The sequence below is a fragment of the Orycteropus afer genome, unplaced genomic scaffold, assembly GCF_000298275.1.
Source record: "Orycteropus afer afer isolate SDZICR_OR568_19922 unplaced genomic scaffold, OryAfe1.0 scaffold00054, whole genome shotgun sequence".
In the NCBI taxonomy this organism is placed as follows: domain Eukaryota; kingdom Metazoa; phylum Chordata; class Mammalia; order Tubulidentata; family Orycteropodidae; genus Orycteropus; species Orycteropus afer.
In genome coordinates, this window is record NW_006921641.1 from 3,455,023 (window position 1) to 3,474,096 (window position 19,074).

At 36.6% G+C, this 19,074-nt stretch overlaps 1 protein-coding gene across 1 annotated transcript in view; it reads right to left on the reverse strand.

Annotated features, from left to right (window-relative positions):
• BIRC6 (baculoviral IAP repeat containing 6) overlaps positions 1-19,074 on the reverse strand; it is a 366,321-nt gene that overhangs the window by 130,432 nt on the left and 216,815 nt on the right. Inside the window, exons 52-57 of the mRNA XM_042780685.1 lie at positions 17,978-18,234; positions 17,597-17,705; positions 7,821-8,042; positions 5,954-6,734; positions 3,431-3,574; positions 2,846-2,975 (exon numbers count right to left, since the gene is read on the reverse strand). Of these exons, the coding sequence (XP_042636619.1) occupies positions 2,846-2,975; positions 3,431-3,574; positions 5,954-6,734; positions 7,821-8,042; positions 17,597-17,705; positions 17,978-18,234 (1,643 nt within the window). The remainder of the gene's footprint in view (positions 1-2,845; positions 2,976-3,430; positions 3,575-5,953; positions 6,735-7,820; positions 8,043-17,596; positions 17,706-17,977; positions 18,235-19,074) is intronic.

Sequence of the window (19,074 nt, forward strand, 5' to 3'; positions counted from 1 at the left end):
CCCTAGCTGCCCTTCAGGTCTGGAATTGAACCCACACCCGTGGTTTCCAGCCAAACAAAATACAGGCATATGAGCTGAACATTTACCTCAAGTATATACACTCCTTGGAGAGAACAATCATGGGAGAAAGAAGGGCTGCGTATACACAGGGAGACAGCTTACGGGGCAGGAGTCCATGGAGGGATGGACACTGGGAAGAGGTAACTATGGGGAGCAAGTGGGAAGGGAGTTGTTGCATTGTGATAAACTGTGGTCAATGACATGAGATAAAGTATATGTGAACTGCTGCATGGAAAGTGAGTTTGCTCTGTAAATCTTCACACAAATCACACACACACACACACACACACACACACACACACAAAGAATACACAGGAAAGAAGGACACAAAGAAAACGTAATTGCAAGGAGAAAGTAGGAAGAGAGATGTTACAATAAGGGGACTGCAATCAAGGTCCTGAAACAAAATGTGTATAAACTGTCGTATGGAAAATGAATTTGCTATGTAAGCTTTCACCCAAATCACAATTGAAAAAAAAAAAAAATCAAACTTCTAACACATTAGGCGGTAAAGAGGAAGAGATGAGTCAGTTTGAAGACAGAATAATGAAAATTATCCAAAGAAAAGAAAAAGTAGGGAAAAAATTAAAGCATTTCAGCGAGTTGGGAAACAACCACCAAGTGGCCTAATACATGTGTAAATGGAATTCTCAAAAAAGAATGGGGGGTGGGGGCTAAAAATATTTGAAGGAGTTATGGCCAGAAGTTTTCCAACTCTGATGAACTCTATGTGTAGACTCACAGATTCAAGAAACTCAATGAACCCCAAGAGTAAGAAACTGAAGAAATCACAGCAAAGCACCATATACTCAAATTGCTTAAAATTGCTTAAAACCATTAACAAAATTCATGAAATAAGCCTAAGAAAGACACAGTATATATATAAGGAACAAACATAAAGACCACAGTAGATCACTTAGTTTTTTCTTTTTAAATAAATTTCTTTAAAAGATAAACAACTGTTTAAAGTAGAAACACTGACACATTAAGTTTAACATTTGAAAGCAGTATTGTCAGAAGCTATACTATAGGGAGCAGGTAAAAGTACTGCTTAAATAATTTTGAATTACTTGGTTTTTAACACATAATTATATACACAGACATTTAAGTACATAAGAAGATATGGCTACAGGTAATCAATCTATTTTAGAAGACCAAAGCAGAGGTTAAAGTAAACACTGATATTTTCAATGTTCGCTCAGGATGACTTTTTCTTAACATTTTACTAAAATGTGCTCTTCCAAAGCAATCAACTGATTTTTGAAATTTTTATGTAATAAAGGGAACTATTTTCTAAAATATCCTAGTGCTATTTTAGGAAATAGCATTCTTTTACTTTTAAAGATAAAGAGAAAAATGTTAAATTGCTAGTTATTTATATAATATTTAGTCTACACCTTCCCATTATCAAGTATATCTCAATAACTAAACTTTGGTATTCTTCTTTTTATTTCTTCATGTAGTGAGGGACAATTTCAGGCTATGTTAAAAAAAAAAAAAGTCTCTAAATTTTCCACCAGCCACTCCTCGGAAGGAAGGTTGGGCAATCCTACTTCCGTAGTGATACTGCCTCGGAAACCCAAGGAGGGGTCGCTATGAGTCAGGGCCGACTCAACGGCAAATAACAACAACAAATTTTCAAAAAGAAAAAAATAGCCATAATAGATTAGGTAATGATTTTCCAATATGATAAAATATATTTTATATGCTTATTAAAAGAATTCTGACATCTTATTCTGTAACCTGTAAAAAGAGAGGAAAACATTACACCTTTATCCACTTGTATTAGATACAGTAACTGTGCAATTAGAAAAAACATCTCTACTACCTATTTTCTCATAGTAATCATATCTATTCATCTGGCTTCACTTACCATCTATATAAGGTAACAACTTCCAAATCTACCTTTAATTATGACTTTAGATTTGTATTTCCAAGCGATAAAGGGACATCTCTTAACTTTTTTCTGAGATATTCCTACTCCTCTTTCAGTTATCAGCTTTCCTTAGAAACTTAAGTGCCCCCTCTTAAGTATACTGATAGAAACATGTTTACTTATATTATAATGTAAATATTTAAATTTCCAGTTGTTTAGCAACACAAAAGTCACAACTATGCTCAGGGGCAATATATGTGATTTATTCACTTTTACGTATCTAGGACAAACTACAGTGCTTGACCATAGTACATGCTCAATAAATACTGACTGACTAGAATTTCTGAGAGCAATACACTTGAATTATCCAAAATTTGCTTTCTGCCATCAAAAGCTGCTCTTTCTTTGATAATCAGTATGTTGTTTAAAAACATCACCTAGGCAAGAAACCTAGAGAGAAAAGATCTTCCTGCTTTATTTACTGCCTATAAACAAAAAGGTCACAAATCATTTCTACCTACTTTATCCTTATTTCTTCCTTAGGTTTAATAAATGTTTATTATCCATAACCTCATCTAATCTAATATTCTGCAATCCATCTACCATATACTTAGGGAAAATTTTGTCAATGGTTTCCATTAGCATGCCTACGCTTCCAGCTGCTCGTATAAACAATGTTTATACATAACACGCATTTCAACCCCTTCATACCAAAAGAACTATGGATGCCTAAGTGTACTATACATTTTCGTGCAATTCATGGGCTTCCTACTAATATTTCAAACTGAAGATATTTTAATGTTTTCTAAATGGTTGCTAATCGGTGAATTCAGTAAAATACACTGTTCTAGAAAAGTAATCAAATTCCATATATATCAAACATATAGTTTAAGAAATATTCTGACTTGCCTGACACTCTGTCAAGAACTTCTGATAATGTTGTTGACACCGGCAAATGAAGAGTACGGAATTTGTGGCCTGCTCCGTACATTGGATGCTGGATGACATGACTAGTAGCATTAATTCTGCCTTTGTACAGCTGAAAATTAATTCAAAAGAACAAGAAATGACTTCAGAATGCACACGAATATGAAAAAGTTTCAAGAGCATAAAATAATAAAAAGTTTAAAAAAGCGTAACAAAGAGAGTTTATTTTATATATTTCTTTAAATGTGGCCTACTTATCCATCATGTGATTTTTCTGTCAGGTTAATTTTTACATTGGCACTATTTGACTTTAAATTCTCTCACTTTTTTCCCCAAATCAAATTATACTATTCAAGGTAATATACAATTAAGCTATTCTAGGAAGAGAGATTATCCTAAAGTGATTTTCAAGTCCTGTCATTAAGAATAAGGTTATTCCAGATTCAGTCTTCTGTATTAGAAATTAGAAGAATACAGGGAAAATGGCAAGCTCAGATTTCAAATTTATAAATTATCTTCTTTACACAGCCAGCCAATCAAGATTTACTTAAAATATTATACACTCACTGGACAAGGAGACTGAAGAAACATTGTCACTTTCTCATCCTCTAGCATCAACTGCAAAAACAATCTTCGTATAAACCCTGAAATGTTCCCAGATGTTGGAAGGCTCCCTCTTTGAGGGGATGTCTGAAATAGTTCACAGAGAACCTACCAAGGCAAGAGATTGAAGTAGTTCAAGGTAATATTTATTTTCAGCTTCTTACTTTGAAGAATGAACACAAAATTAAGAATGAGGATTAATTAATATATATTTATATACCAAACCAGCAATTACCCACCATATTATTTCATCTTAAAATGAATGAATTTTTTAGCAGATAAACAGTAAAAAAAGTACAGTCAGAATTTCTGTAAGAGAAATTACTACCATAAGGTTTTCATATAATGAAGACCAGGATAACCAGTTTTTCAAAACCTGTTAATATCAATGTGGCTAAAATACAGTAAAAATTATGGAGAGAGTATAAATTATTTTTTTAAAAAATCAATTAAACACATATCCAAAGCTTTAGCAAGAAATTGAGAGATAATAACTAGGCCAGTCCACAAGCAAAGAATTCATTCTACCAAGAGACACAAACAAAATTATCACAGACCCATGTTCATGCCCTTTGTTGAAATTGGTAATATACATATTTTTAATTATGCAAATTAAGCTTCAATGTAAGCATATATTCCAAATAATCAATTACTACAGTCAATAAAATATTATGCTCTTCTTCTTAATAAAATTAAGTCATTCAAATTTTTTAAAAATTCTGATAGCTTTCCTTCTAGATATTATTAATCAAATTCTAGCATTAGGTAGAATCTGAAGAGATCAATGGCTTCAAGTAAGTAAACTGAAAGTTAATCATTCTAACCTGAAAACTATTTAGTTTGACTATCAAGTATGAGTCTCGGCTGACTCGTTGGCAAACAACAACAACAATCAAGTTTGACCTCACCAAACATTATCAAATAAGGAGTGGAAGGCAGAGAGTAATTACTATTTAATGGTATCTACTATGTCTCCAAGGAGCTCTGGTAGCATAGTGGCTAAAGCACTTGACTGCTAACCAGAAGGCTGGCGGTTCAAACCCACCAGCCACTCCTCGGAAGGAAGGTTGGGCAATCCTACTTCCGTAGTGATGTTGTTGTTGTTGTTATATGCCGTCGAGTCGGCCCCGACTCATAGCGACCCCTCCTTGGGTTTCCGAGGCAGTATCACTACGGAAGTAGGATTGCCCAACCTTCCTTCCGAGGAGTGGCTGGTGGGTTTGAACCGCCAGCCGTCTGGTTAGCAGGCAAGTGTCTTAGCCACTATGCTACCAGAGTGATACTGCCTCAGAAACCCAAGGAAGGGTCGCTATGAGTCGGGGCCGACTCGACGGCACATAACAACAACTATGTCTCCAGGGAGCTCTGGTAGCATAGTGCCTAAGGCACTTGACTGCTAACCACAAGGCTGAAGGTTCAAACCCACCAGCCACTCCTCGGAAGGAAGATGGGGCAATCTACTTCCGCAGTGATACTGCCTTGGAAACCCAAGGAGGGGTCGCTATGAGTAGGATCCGACTGGAGGACACATAACAACAACACTGTGTCTCCAACAGGCTCTATACTAGATACTTTATATAAACAACAACAACAAAAAAAATCTTGTTGCCATTGTGTTGATTTCAACGCACAGTGACACTATGGGGCAGAGTAGAACTGCCTCATGGGTTTCCAAGGTGTTATCTTTACAGAAGTAAACTGCCACATCTTTCACCCACAAAGCACTGGTGGGTTTGAACGGCTGACCTGGTCAACAGTCGAATGCTTAACCACTGCACAACCAGGGATACTTGATACTTTATATACATTAGCATATGTGATTTGAACAACAAATCTTTAAGATAGGTATAGCTATCCCAATTTTATAGCTTAAATAACTTGCCCAAATTTACAATAGCTAAGGAGGAGCAGAATCTGACAAAAATGAAGCTAGAAATAATCTTCAAATAATTCTAGCTTTTAAAGTTTTTGGCAACACAGACTTATTATAACAAATAACCTTTTATATTTTTATGTGATTTTTCAATTTTCTCTTATCTGAAAATTACTCCAGTGTTCTGTCCTTAAAACCATTACCTGCAGCAATCTTGTTACGCTAAAATGAAAAACTTTAATGCCAGTAAGAACACTGGTATCCACTGCCAAGTGGTCAGAAGCTAAACAGCTGCCCTTCGGGCTTGATCTTTTCATATGTGGGAATTTAAAAAAGAACAAGGTATTATGATCTACAGCCGAAATCTCCTCAAATTTGTCCATTATCTCACTGGAAAGAGTAAATGACTTTGGAAACAGCTTATTTTGAGATCAGGAGGGAAGAAATGTCACAGCTTTATTTTCAATATGGTTTAATTTCAGATTTTTAAACTCACCTATCCATAAATTTTGCCTTAATTTACATCCGACCCTCACCTAATACCACTGGTGTTACATGACAGCACATTAAAATAATATAATTTGTAAAGCATAAGCCAGGTTTTTTTCTCTTACCTGTGCCATCAACTTTTGATTATTAGGGTGGCATGAAATGCACTGCAGAAAGAATGCAACAGTTGCATTCTCAATTGCTGTCCGCTGCTGAGTGGTCAATCCTGATGCAGAAGCCGAAGAAAGGGAAGCTGATCTTGCACTAGTCTGTTGTGCACCAAAATTATGTCCTCCGGAAGTGGAACCAGAGTGACACAATAAAAACAGAAGTGCTGTCCACAGTGGATTGACTTCAGGACCACCAAGCCAATCTTTCATAATATGGCTATTGCCAACTTCTGTTAAAAACCTAAGAATAGGAGCAACCAGGTCTGCTGTGATAGGCATCTTATTACATTGCTGTGGAATGAGATGTCGCCTGAGTTTATCTTGGGAAGTATCTACTGACTGACCAACGCTTTCTGAGTAAGAAATGTGGCTAAAGCAGAAACTAGCCAGACTCCTCACAAGAAGAGAAGGCAAACCTGAGTCTAATAATTGTTTGGTAGCTTCTGGGGATTGAGAAGAGGAAGCAAGGGTTGCCAAATGTGATTCAGTTAGTGCTGGAGGTACTTGGGCGTTTTTAGAGTCATCTGTCAAGGAGGAACTAAGATCCTGCTTTTTGCTATCATCTGTCATGGACAGTCTATGGTGACATGGAATTGGAGGAGGGGTAATTCCCATCCAGCCCATAAGCAGAGAAAAATAATTTGGGTGTATGTGACACATTGAACAAAGCAGACTGTCAACAGCTTTCTTCAAAACCATATTGCAGGGAAGAGACATGGACCAATTAAAAAGGAGCCTATGGAAATAAAAGAAAATATGTTAATAACATATTTTTTATACAGAGTTCACTGTTACAAATATTTCTTTAAGAGAATAAACTATATTCTGGGCAAAATTACACAGTTTATTGGATAGTAATATGACATAAATCAAGATTTAAGGAAGACTGCTTATGACATACATTAAGAATTTAGGTAGGTTAGATTTTAAAATGAATACCGAAAGTGACCTGTACGCTAGTCTGCTTTTACTCTCCTCCGTGTGACCATAAAAGGCCATCTAAAGTTACAGTGGAAAATTATACCAAACAAACATTCAGGTAGAATTTGAAGAGATTAATGGCTTAAAGTAAGTAAACTGAAAGCCAATCATTCTAACCTGAAAACTATTTAATGAGTTTCACTAATAATTCACATATTATGCCTGTTAACAGGATCAGATATGAAGGTGACAGACCAGAGAACAAAGGGTCAATTGCCTACCAAATATGAGTCATGGGTGTTTCAGAAATAAACAGAACATTCTGCTACAAGATAGCAGTAAGTTCAGTAAACCCTTATCTGAGAATGATGAAGAAATGAGGTTGAAAATTACAAGTCAAAATGACAATTACAAAAAATTCACAGGAAATATTATGTCTTTTATAATTCTTAGGTATACCTTTGCCTCACAGAAACATATTTAGGATAAAACAATCTGGTGCATATATTTTCTAGTGAGAACAATAAAAATAGTAGGACACCATATATTATGTATGCTCATCTTAGGTAGGAAAGAGAACTAACAGGCAGTACCACTCCAACTTAGTCTTAAAACATGAAATATAAATTTCTTACCTAACACTGTCAAAATTACACCTGATTATATTTAACTGTTGTTATGTGCCACTGAGTCAGACCCAACTCATAGCGACCCATCCCTGGGTTGCCGAGGCAGTATCACTACAGAAGTAGACTGCCCGACTTTCCTTCCAATTATATTTAACTACTACTTTCAAAATATTATTTTCATCAAAAGAAGGATGTAAAATACTATGCTTCATCCAGCAAAGACCTAAAATAATCTAGTACTGGCGTGAAAGGATTTCACAAATCATACTTACTCGAAGAGGTCACGGTCAAGCAGTCCTGGCAAATCATATTCCACAAGCAGTTCATAACTATGCCACAGAATTGCTGCTACACAGTGCAAATGTGAAGGAGATGGCATTAAAAGACCATACTCTATTGTTGAAGAGTTAGGGCACATGTAGCTCATTCTGCCAATTCTCTTCATAGCAGCCACTCTTGCAGAATCACTGACCCATTTTAACAAGGCCTGAATTCTTAGAAAAAAGAACATGAAATCCTTAAATTACATTAAACTGACATTAACATGTTGATGATGAACCAAGTGCAACTCATAGTGACACTATAAGATAGGGAGAACTGTCTCACAGGGTTGGCAAGGCCATAAATCTACAGAAGTAGAATGTCACATCTCCCTCCCATGGAGCAGCTGGTCAGTTTGAACCTTTCCAGTTAGCAGTCAAGTGCTTTAACCATTGTGCCTCCAGGGCTCCATAAAGTTAACATTAGATATCCATAAACACTATCTTTACATGTAAACAATATATTAATTGTTCTTGATAATTTTAATCTAAAATAGAGAGGGTAAGGAATTGGAGTAAGCAGTAAGTGCACAGCAATTCTAGTTTTCCAAAAACCTCAAGAATCATTCAATAAGTTAGGAATAATAGAAGTATGGTTCAGCAAATGAGTATGAATTACTTCTTACCTCATTTTTAACAAAATATTAAAATACCTAGAATTACTGGGTATTATAACAAAGTTACTATCTACTCTAAAATTACTCATTTTACAGCAAATCCATAAAACCTAGAACAGTGATTTGGGGCTGCAGTGTAGTAAATCACATAGCGTGGCTTTTGTAGCCCTAAGTCTTTGTAAACTCCATGGTGGAATTTGCCCTGAGCAAATGAGTAGCTCCTGATTGTTAAAGTTATCCGCCTGGGATATTTTTGTTGCAAGTGGCACAAAACAATCTTCTGGGATGTTCTCTCTCTCAGGTGTATAGAATTCTGATGTTGGGATTGGTTAGCATGGTCACTCTGTCAGGCTCAAAAGGAGTCCTCCTAGAGGCAGAAGGAATCTCTCCTGCTGGCTGAGAGATGTGAGAGACATGCATTGCTGAGAGAGACCGTGAGAGACATACACTGCTTGAGAGTGACACCACCAAGAGACACACACTGCTGAGAGAGACTGAGCATGTTCCTGAACCTGAATTGTAACCTGTTGCTTCCCTAATAAACCCCATAATCTGTGAATTGTGTATGTCCACTGCAACAAATTATCGAACCCAGCAGAGAGGTGGTGGGTGCTGCGCAAAGAACAGTTGGTGTCAGGATTTTTGAGAGGGCTGGAGGGAGGCAGCATGTCTGGCCTCACAGGAATAGGCCTTGGACTACTGATGGTCGTTCTGTCTTCCTCTTATGGGGTTAGAGAAGGTCAGAACATATGGCCTCCCTGCCCCTTTGGCAGGGGCCCAATGTTCATTGTGCAGAGGAGTCTCATGCAATATAGAGTGTTTTACATTCCTGGCCCCCCAAACATTAAACAGCAGTATCATACACCCACATTTATTCTGATAATAGAAAATACTGCGAATACACGCTCTTTTCCAAGTGCTACCACCATCCTCAAATCCCTTAGTGCTAAAGCCCTGTAAAACAAACTGACTTTTGAAAGCAACAATGCTTTGGAGTTTGTAAACAACATAGTAAAAATGGTAAGATTTACTGTCAAGTTCTTAACCACTGTATTTATATGTCTTTATTGATTTATTTATTTTTCAATTTTCTAACTTAGAATATGACATTCACTGCTGCTTCAGGGTAAAAGAAATGGGGGTAAGAGGTTACACTATTACATGCTATTAATTCAATTTTGGCCTATAAGGACTTTATGTACAACTGAAAGAGTTCTTCTTTCTACCATTAAGTACTTAAAGAAAAGGCTCTAAAAATTTCTATTTCATATTATATGAAATAAAGACAAGCCAGAAAAAAAAAAAAAAAGGAGATGAAGCAATTAGGAGAGAGTAACATTTTCGTAGGCCATGCAAACCAACAATCTTTTTATTTACATCAGTTCTGAATGACCTGCATTTGTCATTAAACTTCATTAAAAGAAATTATGTAAAGGACATAATTTTATAAAGTTTAATTTTCCCTGTACAATAAAGAAAAAGAAACATAAAAATTCTTAAAAATTAAACTAAACTAAATGGTACATAACAACAACAACAACCACAACAACAAGAAGCTAAGCCTAGGAGATTTCAAGTAACTTATTATGGAAAAATATTTAACAGTAATTTAAAAATATTTTTTAGGTCTTTTCACTATTACGATTCTCATTTGGCACAAATGACTACTTATTTGTCAAAAGTACTCCAATGTGTTTTAAGTGTAATAAAGTTACCATATATAAGATGTAAAGAGCTTAGCAGAAAAGTCAGTCTATTTAATATGTTAAAGTTATCATGCCAAAAATAAATTGACTTTGTTAAATATGTCATTTATAAACATTTTTAATCAAGAAATGATAGAGGCAATTAGCAAAAAATAAGTGAAAGCTATTAAATTATTTAGTAATAATTTTCACCCAGATCACCTTCACTGCCTGGTGTCCCATTTCATATCCCCAAACTGGATCTATGGAAATCTTCCCTTTTTTGTTAACACTGCTATCTCCTCCACCTTGAAAGGACAAAGCAGGGCTTGACTAACTTTCTATCTCTAATATCTAGCACAGTGCCAAGCATATGGAAGATATTTAGTAAATGTATATAATGAATTAGTAGTCATCAAAAATATCATTGCTATTATTATTTTTAAATGATTAGTTATAAATAAAAATTTATAATTTATAAAATAAGAAATCAACATGCCAGATGATTTAATTGTGAATATCAATTAAAATGGGAGCTCTGGTGGTGTAGTGCCTAAGGCATTTAACTGCTAACCAGAAGGCTAGAGGTTCATACTCACCAGCCACTCCTCAGAAGGAAGGTTGGGCAATCTACTTCCGTGGTAATACTGCCTCAGGAACCCAAGGAGGGGTTGCTAGGAGTCAGATCTGACTCAATGGCAGTGAGTATCAATTAAAATATGAAAGGATAACATAGCTCAAGAAATACTTGCTAGGATAGAAAGAATGAGTCATGTATTTTATAACCATGCTATTCTAATACAGATGGTAGAAATAAAACTGGAGAATGCCAAAGAATTGCTTAAAAATTTGTCAACAGAACTATGTTTCAAAAATACTTTTATCTTTAATAATAAAAAAAAAATCAAGTTGGAACTGACATCATACCACATAACAACACTATAATCTCTTGGGGGCTTCCAGCAAGATGGTGGAATAGACAAACAAGATACACAGACCCTCTGCAATAAAGAAATGAGAAACCAAGTCAAACAGACAGAGAAGATAATCCTGGAACCCTAAGCCTTGAAGGGAAGGATAAAGAAGTGAATTACATACCCACTAGTAATAGAACCTGAATGAAAACAGTGAATAAGGAGACAAACATAGCTGTGGACTCTCAGCAATCCTGATGTCATGGGCAGTTTGAATATTTATAAGTGGCCTGAGGATCTGGGCAGCAACCAGGCTGGCCAAGGAATGCATGGACAATTGCATTGCTGGCTGACAACAAGAAAGGAAAACATCAAATAAGGAGACAAACTGAGCTGGGGACTTAGGGCTATCCTGAGCTCTTTTGGGAAGAAATAAAAGGCATCCAAATCACAAGAAGAAATAAAATTATCTCTATTTGCAGATGACATCATCTTATACATAGAAAACACAAGCGACTAAGGAAGAAAACTACTGGAACTTACTGAGAGATTCAACATAGTGGCAGGATACAAGAGCAACATGCAAAAAATCAGTTGGATTACTCTACGCCAGCAAAGATGTCTCTAAAAATGAAATAGAGAAATCAATCCCATTTATAATAGCTACCCAAAACATAAAGGTACTTGGGAATATATCTTACAGGAACACAAAACACCTATACAAAGAAAACTACAGAACACTACTTCAAGAAGCTAGAAGAGAACTATATAAATGGAAGAACATAACTATACTCATGGATAGGAAGATTGAACATTGTGAAAATGTCTATACTACCCAAAGCCATCTGTGCATTCAATGCAATCCTGATATAGATTCCTTCAACATTCTTTAAACACACAGAAAAACTAATCACTAATTTTATATGGAAAGGAAAGAGACCTCGGATAACACAGCCTCTATGACTATGAGACCAGAAAAACTAGATAGTGCCCAGCTAAAAATGTCAACCACTTGGAGGGGGATCTGTATAGGAGATCCTGGCTAGAGAGGGAGAACAATGTGGAACAAAACTCAAAATCATTTGGGGAAAAAACGTCGGGGGAGGGGGGACGACCAGGTTTGCTGGTCTGATAGAACGTGGTGGAATGACTGAGACTACGGCCCCTAGCTGCCCTTCAGGTGTGGAACTGAACCCACACCTGTGGCTTCCAGCCAAGCAAAAGACAGGCATAGGAGCTGAACATTTACCTAAGGTAAATACACTCCTTGGAGAGAAGAATCATGGGAGAAAGAAGGGCTGCTTATGCACAGGGAGACAGCTCAGGGGCAGGGGTACATGGAGGGATGGACACAGGGAAGAGGTAACTGTCAGGAGGAAGTTGTAGGGGAGCTGTGCATTGTGGGGAATTGTGGTCAATGTCATGAGACAAAGTGTATGTGAACTGCTATACGGAAAGTGAATTTGCTCTGTAAATTTTCACCCGAACCACAAAAAGAAAAAGAAAAAAGAAACCTTGGATAAGCGAAGACTTATTGAAGAAGAAGAAGTCGAAGTCAGAGGTCTTACACCCCCAGATCTCAAAACCTACTACACAGCCACAGTAGTCTAAATAGCCTAGTACTGGTATAATGACAGACACAGAGACTAGTGAAACAGAACTGAGAACCCAGAAACAGATCCATACACCCATGATCAGCTGATCTTTGACAAAGGGCTGAAATCCATTAAAAGGGAAAGAGATCACTTCCTTAACAAATGGTGCTGGCAAAACTGGATATCCGTTTGCAGAAGAATGAAGCAACATCCACACATCACACCAAAAGAGAACTGAAGATGGATTAAAGACTTAAATATAAAACTTAAAACTATAAAGTTCATCAAAGAAAAAATACAGGCAAACTTAGGGTCCTTCATTTAACGTAAGTTAAAATGAACAAGAAGAAGCTAAACTACATGATTTAGTTAACTTTTAACATTAAATTCTTATGCATAACGAAGGACTTCTAGAAAAGAGTCAAAAAGAAACCTACAGATTGGGAAAAAATATTCAGCAATGACATATCTGACAAGAAACTTATCTCTAAAGTTTACAGAAAACTCCAACATCTCAACATTAAAAAGACAAAACAATCCAATTAAAAAATGAGAAGACATGAACAGATACTTCCCCAAGAAGATATTCAGGTGGCCAACATACACATGAATAAAGGTTCATGATCATTAGCCATTAGAGAGATGCAAATTAAAACAACACTGAGAGGGCGGGAGTGCATGGGAGGGAAGGACACAGAGAGGACGTAACTATGGGGAGGAAGTGGGACAAGAGCTGTTACATTGTGGGGAACTGCTGTCAATGTCACGAGACAAAATGCATATAAACTGTTGTATGGAAAATGAATTTGCTCTGTAATCTTTCACCCAAATCACCGTAATAATTTTAAATAAATAAATAAAGGGGAGAGGAGAGAGCAACAATGAGATACCACCTTACCTCAGCATTAATAGCAAAGTTCAACAACAAAGAAAATTAACAAATGCTGATGAGGATGTAGAGAAAACTGGGACTCTTATACACTGCTGGTGGTACTATAAAATGATACAGCCACTGTAAAAATCATTATGGTGATTCCTTAAAAAGTTGGAAATAGAAATACCATGGTCTCTCCTTGTGCAAAACTATTCACAATAGCAAAGAGATGGAAACAACCTAAGTGCTCTTCAACAGAAGATGGATAACCAAACTACAGTACATACACATAATGGAATACTATGCAACACTAAACAATAATTTAGAGTCTGCAAAACACTGCATAACATAGATGAACTCAGAAGTCATTGTGCTAAGTGAAATAAGTCAATCACAGGATAAATACTATATCACTATAACAAGTCAAGGAAAGGTTTATAAACAGAAAGAAACTTTCTTTGTTGGTTACCAAGGATGGGAGGGGAAGGAAGGGAAACTTCTAGATAGGTAAGAGACAAGAATTGATCTCAGTGAAGGGATAGATGATATACCATATCAAGTGACCAACACAGTAACACTAAGGAGAACAGAGAGGTGCATAAGAGGTACAGATAACAAAGATAAACACCTTTACATATATAATACTGTGTTATCAGTGATAACAAACATTAATCTACAACGATATTTCAACATACATATTTGTATGTGCTGTAAGAATGTCCATATAAATAGAACTAACAGGGGGCAACGTTATGATAATTTCTTGTTGTTGTTGTTGTTAAGTGCCGTCGAGTCGTTTCCGACTCATAGCGACCCCATGCACAGCAGAACGAAACACTGCCCGATCCCGCACCAGCCCCACAATCCCTGCTATACTCGAGCCCATCATCGCAGCCACCGTATCAATCCATCTTGTTGAAGGCCTCCCCCTCTTTCGTCGACCCTCCACCCTACCAAGCATGACATCCTTCTCCAGGGAATGGTCCCTTCTGACAACATGACCAAAATAGGTGAGACGAAGTCTGGCCATTCTTGCTTCCAAGGAGCATTCTGGCTGCACTTCCTCCAGGACACATCTGTTAGTTCTTTTAGCAGTCCATGGTACTTTCAGCATTCTTCGCCAGCACCACAACTCAAAAGCATCAACTCTTCTTCGGTCTTCCCTATTCATTGTCCAGCTCTCACATGCATACAAGGTGATTGGAAATATCATGGCTTGTGTCAGGCGCACCTTAGTCCTCAAGGAGATATCCTTGCTCCTCAGCACTTGAAACAGTTCCTTCGCAGTTGACTTTCCCAATGCTACACGTCGTCTAATGTCCTGACTGCTGCTTCCGTTGGCATCGATTGTAGAACCAAGCAATGTGAATTCCTTGACAACCTCAATCTTCTCTCCATTGATTGTGATGCTGCTCATTGGTCCAGTTGTGAGGAGTTTTGTTTTCTTTATGTTGAGATGTAATCCATACTGCAGACTGTATTCTTCAACCTTCATCAGTAGGTGCCTTAAGTCATCCTCACTTTCAGCAAGCAAAGTTGTATCGTCTCCATATCTCAGGTTGTTAATGATTCTTCCTCCAATCCTGATACCACGTTTTTCTTCATATAGTCCAGCTTCTCGGATTATTTGCTCAGCATATAGATTGAATAAGTGTGGAGAAAGAATACAACCCTGACGCACTCCCTTCTTGATTTTAAACCATGTAGTGTCCCCTTGTTCTGTTCGAACGACAGCCTCCTGGTCAAGGTACAGATTCCTCATGAGTACAATCAAGTGCTCAGGGATTCCCATTCTTCTCAATGTTATCCATAATTTGTCATGATCCACACAATCAAATGCCTTTGCATAGTCAATAAAACACAAGTAAACCTCTTTCTGGTATTCTTTGCCTTGAGCCAAGATCCATCTGACAACAGCTATGATATCCCTTGTTCCACGTCCTCTTCTGAATCCGGCTTGAACCTCTGGAAGTTCTCTATCAATATACTGCTGCAAACGTTTCTGAATTTTTTAGGCACAGTCAACCACCCTGATGGAGCAAGTTGTTCCTGAGGGCTCAGGTCCATGGTCACGGTGGGGATATCAAGTTCAAGTGGCATAACAAACTACACGAAAACATCCCACTTTGCTGAATATTAACTAGGGTCTTAAAAGCTACAAGCGGTCATCTAGATGCAACAATTGCTCTCTCCTTGTGCAAAATGAAGAATGAAGAAAATCAAAGACACATGGAAACAATTAGTCCAAGAGACTTTTAGTGGACCATGTGAACCTCAACCTACATGATTATGAGATCAGAAGAACTAGATGTTCCCCAATTATCACTGTCAACCACTCAAAATGGGATCAGTACACGAAATCCTGGATAGAGTGGTACAACAATGTGGAACAAAAAGCAACATATAAAAAAGAACAGGTTTACTGGTCTGATAGAGTCTGGAGAGATCCCCGAGGCTATTGTCCCTAGTTATGCTGCTGGCCTGGAATTGAACTCACTCCTGTGGCTTCCAAACAAGACAGGCATACAAGGTGATCAGTTCACTAAGTGGATACACTCCTTAAAATGCACAATCATGGGAGCATAGAATGGCAGCATTTGTACAGGGAGATAGTTCAGGGGGCAGGATGCACAGGAAAGAATGACATAGGGAAGAAGTACTATAGGGAGGAAGTGGGAAGAGAGCTGTTACACTGTGGGGACTGCAGTGTCATGAGACATAATGTGTATGAACTGCTGCATGGGAAATGAATTTGCTCTGTAAATTTCCACCCAAATCACAATAAAATTTTTAAAAACAAAACAAAAAACATGTAACCTCTTACCCCCATTTGTTTTACCCTGAAGCAGGGAATCTCATGTTCTAAGTCAGGAAATTGAAGAAAAAGAAAAAGAAACAAATAATGTAAGCACAGTGATTAAGAACTTGACAGTAAATCTTATCCTGTTTAATTGTGTTGTATACAAACTCCAAAGCATTGTTGCTTTCAAAAGTCAGTTTTTTTTACAGGTTCAAACCCACCAGCCACTCCTCAGAAGGAAGATGGGCAATCTACTTTCGTAGCGATACTGCCTTGGAAATCCAAGGAGGGGTTGCTATGAGTCGGGTCCGACTCAATGGCACATAACAACAACAACAACAACAACAACAGCTCTAGGGAATCGGAGGAGGGTAGCACTTGGAAGAGTACACGTGATGGGAGTATTTTCTGTTATCAGAAAAAGTGAGAGTAAATGGATCATATTGGTAATTTAATGTTTGGAAGTTTTTCTAATTTGGAGGTGGAAGACATCAACGTAGACTTCTGTTAGTACAGCTCATCTAAAATTACCTACGTTAAAAAAAAATGACTAAATATTTAGAGTTTGTAGGTATTATTTAAATAATCACATATTGTGTGATTTTGTGTATCAAGGGGAAGAGAGATGGAGAAAATTTAATAAAATGCTGTCAGTGAATATAATAATTAATAGTAATAAATAATCAAACAGCATAAACATCAACTTTATCAAAATAATTCAAGTACTTATCATCATGGACTCACTATGCCTATATTCATGCACATTTAGTAAGTACTACTTAAGATAGATAGTATGATTAAGACACCATCACCACATAAGGATCTTATTGAACTATGTTGCTGTCATTGGTGGGTGCCGTCAAGTTGGCTCTGACTCATAGCCATCCTATGTACAACAGAATGAAACTATATGTCAACAACACAGTTGATAAAAATATCTGTATCTTGCTTTATTCTATTCCCTTTCTCAAAAGCAAGACTGACTTTAAGAATTCTACCTGAATTCAAATTTGGTTAAAATATGCCCAAATATATTAAAATATGTGTGTGTGTTTAAGAACCATCACTGACAGTGGCATCATGGGAAGCAGAGATGAAAATATACAATATATAACCAGTACATCTTAACTTTTACAAATTTACTTAAGAAGAAAGTATAAAAAATAACATGGAATACTTATAGAACTGTGTGTGTGTGTATGTGTGTGTGTGTGTGTGTGTTAAAAAAAGGATCATCATATACCTGTCTTTTGTTCCAGGATCCTGAGTTGTTCCAAGTTGGTAAAGAATATCTATCGTAGAGTCAGAAGAAAGTCCATTCAGTCTTCCAAAAAGTAAAGGGCTATTCAAATCTTGCAACAAAGAATTGGGAGGGGGAGGGAGGAAAGTACGCTAAATAAGCAAATTGGGAACGTAAAGGTTGCTTAATTTAATTTTTAAAGTATTCATTAAAATAAAAAAATTTATTTGAATTCCAACCACCACCACCAAAAACTCCAAAAATAATGAAGTCTCAATTAAAGGAAACTAATTTCAGAAACAGAATTAATCACAGAGATCACATAGACAAACTGCCATTATTTTGTGAATATGTAAAAATTAGTACATCAAAGTTAACCGTCACCTGTTGGATCACTGCCTGATGCTGCACAATTTCTCAGGAGAATGTCTATAAGCTTCAGACCAATTCTAGTGGACTGCAGTCCTATCTTTACAAGCACAACCTCAATGTTCGGTGAATGCATTCCACAGTACGGTGACATCAGTAAAGCAGCACAAGTCTGTAGCAGATTGGCCGTAGGTGCAGCTGCACTTGCCATCATTCCTTCTAGATCACTTATGTGAGTAAGGCAGTGATGTAATAACCGTAACCATCCGATACTGAAATACACAACACAAAATGACGCATAAGGTAAAATGTAAGTACTAGCTCAAATGATTTAAGGGGAAAGACAGACTTCTTAAAGATCAACATGTTCAATTTAATACCTAATGCCAATATGAATAAAAAAAAATCTTGTCTCAGAATTATGTAAAATTCCATAAAAAAATTAAGCATACAGTTTCCCCTACAATACTACAGACTTAAGTACTTAAATGATCATAGCATTTAGGAGTTTTATGTTCTTTCCTTTTTAAAAAAATAACCAGAAAAAGTTTTTAATATATACATATCAATATGTGACTACAAACTGTATAGAATTACAGATTTGAAAAACCATCAAGTTTTGGCAGCTTGAGAATTAAAAAAAGAAATCCCGAATTTTTTCATCAGACACAATTTCAATAAAAGCAATCCATAAAATTTTCAACCATCAAAATTTACAAAAATAGTGTTGATTAAAGGATATACTCAGGTCCTTATTTGTCTGATCAGTTTTTATGGTTCATATATAATGTTCTGCTGATCAGCATTTAGGAGTTTCCATATATGACTAGGTCCCAGTTTATATGGTCAATTTGTATGATTCATAAGTAGTTTGGTGACAAGCATTTGGGAATTCCCAAATTAAAGATAATTCAAGGAATCAGAAGTCATACCCACCTATATCTTCATATATAACCAGGATCACCTCAAGGATTGAATACACAAAAATAGAAATTATAACCAGCATCAGGGTCCTACTTCTAAGAAATTATCATCTCTAATATACCAAAGAATTACTGTATTAAAAAGCACAGAAAGTTTTTTTTTTTTTAAAAAAAAAAAAAAAAGCCAAA